The sequence below is a fragment of the Terrapene carolina genome, unplaced genomic scaffold (assembly GCF_002925995.2).
Source record: "Terrapene carolina triunguis isolate 2854851 unplaced genomic scaffold, T_m_triunguis-2.0 Scaffold26241, whole genome shotgun sequence".
Lineage (NCBI taxonomy): Eukaryota > Metazoa > Chordata > Testudines > Emydidae > Terrapene > Terrapene triunguis.
The window spans coordinates 31,148-33,099 of record NW_020690592.1 but is presented as its reverse complement, the minus strand read 5'-3'; the positions used below and the strand labels follow the sequence as shown (position 1 = coordinate 33,099).

Below are 1,952 nucleotides of genomic sequence, written 5' to 3'. Positions count from 1 at the left end.
GACTAACACGGCTGCTACTCTGAAACCTGTCATTAAAGACAACAGACACCCAGAATGTGCTGTCAAGGAGCAGTTAGCAAAGTCAAAAAAATCCCATGTGGAGAAAAGGGTCAAAGTGACCCGTGCACATCAGTGTGTAATGACTGGTAATGAACGAATCAGAAAAGAGAATAACTTGAAAATAGCTTGGCCAGCAAAAGTCCTGCCAATTAGAACGTTCATGCATGTGTAGTGTATGAGTTATACAAGATACTTACAATGCATAACAGACAAAGGTGATTGGAAAAGAACTAATAAATATATAATCTGGATGTGTATAATATGTCATACATTGTAAGGGATAGTCAGAGCATCATAGGAAAAATGCATCATGACCTGCCTATTCCCCTGGAGAAGGTAGATGAACAGTATTTCTTTCAGTATGTCTGTCATTTCTTACTTTCATAGTAATTGTAATAGCAAGGCATGCTTTTGGAACAAATAAGGGGTTGAATTAATCAATCTGAGTGTCTTGGACTCTAAGTGTGTGGCATTCTCATCCAACAATGAAATAGAAGCATAATTTAATTATGAACCAACTGACCAGCGCCATTCTCTTCCCACAGTCTCAGACATGTATCCCAATTTCCCCTCCTAGATCCCTTCTAGGTACCTTTGAACTTCCTCAGAGCCTCCAATAGCGCAATAGTTTTCTGGGAGAAGCCACTGACTCGCTCTTCCAGTTCAGGAGAAATCTCCTCTGGCAGCTGGAACTTCCCCTTGTCCCACCTGGAGAGAAACAATTTCACGTGATTATATTTCATTTAGTGACTCATTATAAGTGTTTACTAATGAGTCACTGCTCTAATGGGCCTGGAGTTAGAATTCCTCTACTTCTCCCAGCCTCAGAGCAGGTGAGACACAGCCCATGGCCGTGCAACCTTCCTCCCAAAGGTCCCATGAATGTTCTTCAAATGTGGCCTGGAGATATCAGCTCTGGGGACAGAAGGGGAATTGAGTCTCCATGGCCAATTCACTCCTTGGCCTCCATGCTCTGAGGGACAGGAGGTTCCCAGGTGAAGTGCTGTAGAAATCTGACCACTAGGAACTAGACTGAGACACCAACTCCCCCCTCTCCAGCTCATTCCACACAGTTCTCCAAACAGTCCTCAGGTGGGAAAGACTCTTGACCATTGCTGCCCTGGGCTGAATGGTAACCAGGGCCCCAGCAGTGACAGGCCCATATTCCATCCTCACTATCCTGAGGCAGCCAGTCCCCCAGGGATGTGACATCTCTGGGAAATACTTTAGGTCAGTCCTTCCCACTGACTGGATAATTTCAGAGTCTTCTGTGCAAGGGTGAGAACCTCAGGATGAAACTGATCAGAGAGATTTGTATCCAGAATGTGACCTTCCCCACACATTTTGCTGTAGAGCCCTGGGGAGACGTGGTGCTAACATCACCATCAAGCTCTTTCCCAGCGTTGTGAAGTGTGAGGGGGAGTGAGAGAGCCACGTACCTGCTCAAGGTGCTTCTGACATCCTAGAGGGGAGAGAGAGAGAGAGAGAGAGAGAAAGAATCTTAGACCCATCTGACGGACACAAGAGATCCCATGGTAGGCATTTTGCAAATATGGGGAAAAGAGCCCCTACCCTGGCCCCAGGGCCATGGATTCCCTGAATTAATCATGGTTTTCCACCTCTAATATCTATGTGTCTGAAACTCTGCAAAGATAATAGTCATTCATATGTCAGCAATGCACACGCCGATTTACACTGAGATCTCTGACCGCTGGCCCCCAGTGCTTATGATTCAGGAGCCCTCCCTTCCCTGTGTGGGGATCTGGTATATTTCTGACCACAGGTGACGGCTTCCAATTGTCCCTGGGGGTGCACAACCCCAAGCCTCACTCCACCCCTTCCCCTATGCCACACTCTTGCCCAGCTCTTCCCACCCCCACTCTGCCCCCCCC

General features: G+C 47.1%; 1 protein-coding gene across 1 annotated transcript in view; it reads right to left on the bottom strand.

Moving 5' to 3' along the window:
* Window positions 1-1,952, bottom strand: part of LOC112125023 (zinc finger protein RFP-like) — a 40,486-nt gene that overhangs the window by 31,902 nt on the left and 6,632 nt on the right. The window contains exons 4-5 of the mRNA XM_024223484.2: window positions 1,500-1,522; window positions 653-768 (exon numbers count right to left, since the gene is read on the bottom strand). Of these exons, the coding sequence (XP_024079252.1) occupies window positions 653-768; window positions 1,500-1,522 (139 nt within the window). The remainder of the gene's footprint in view (window positions 1-652; window positions 769-1,499; window positions 1,523-1,952) is intronic.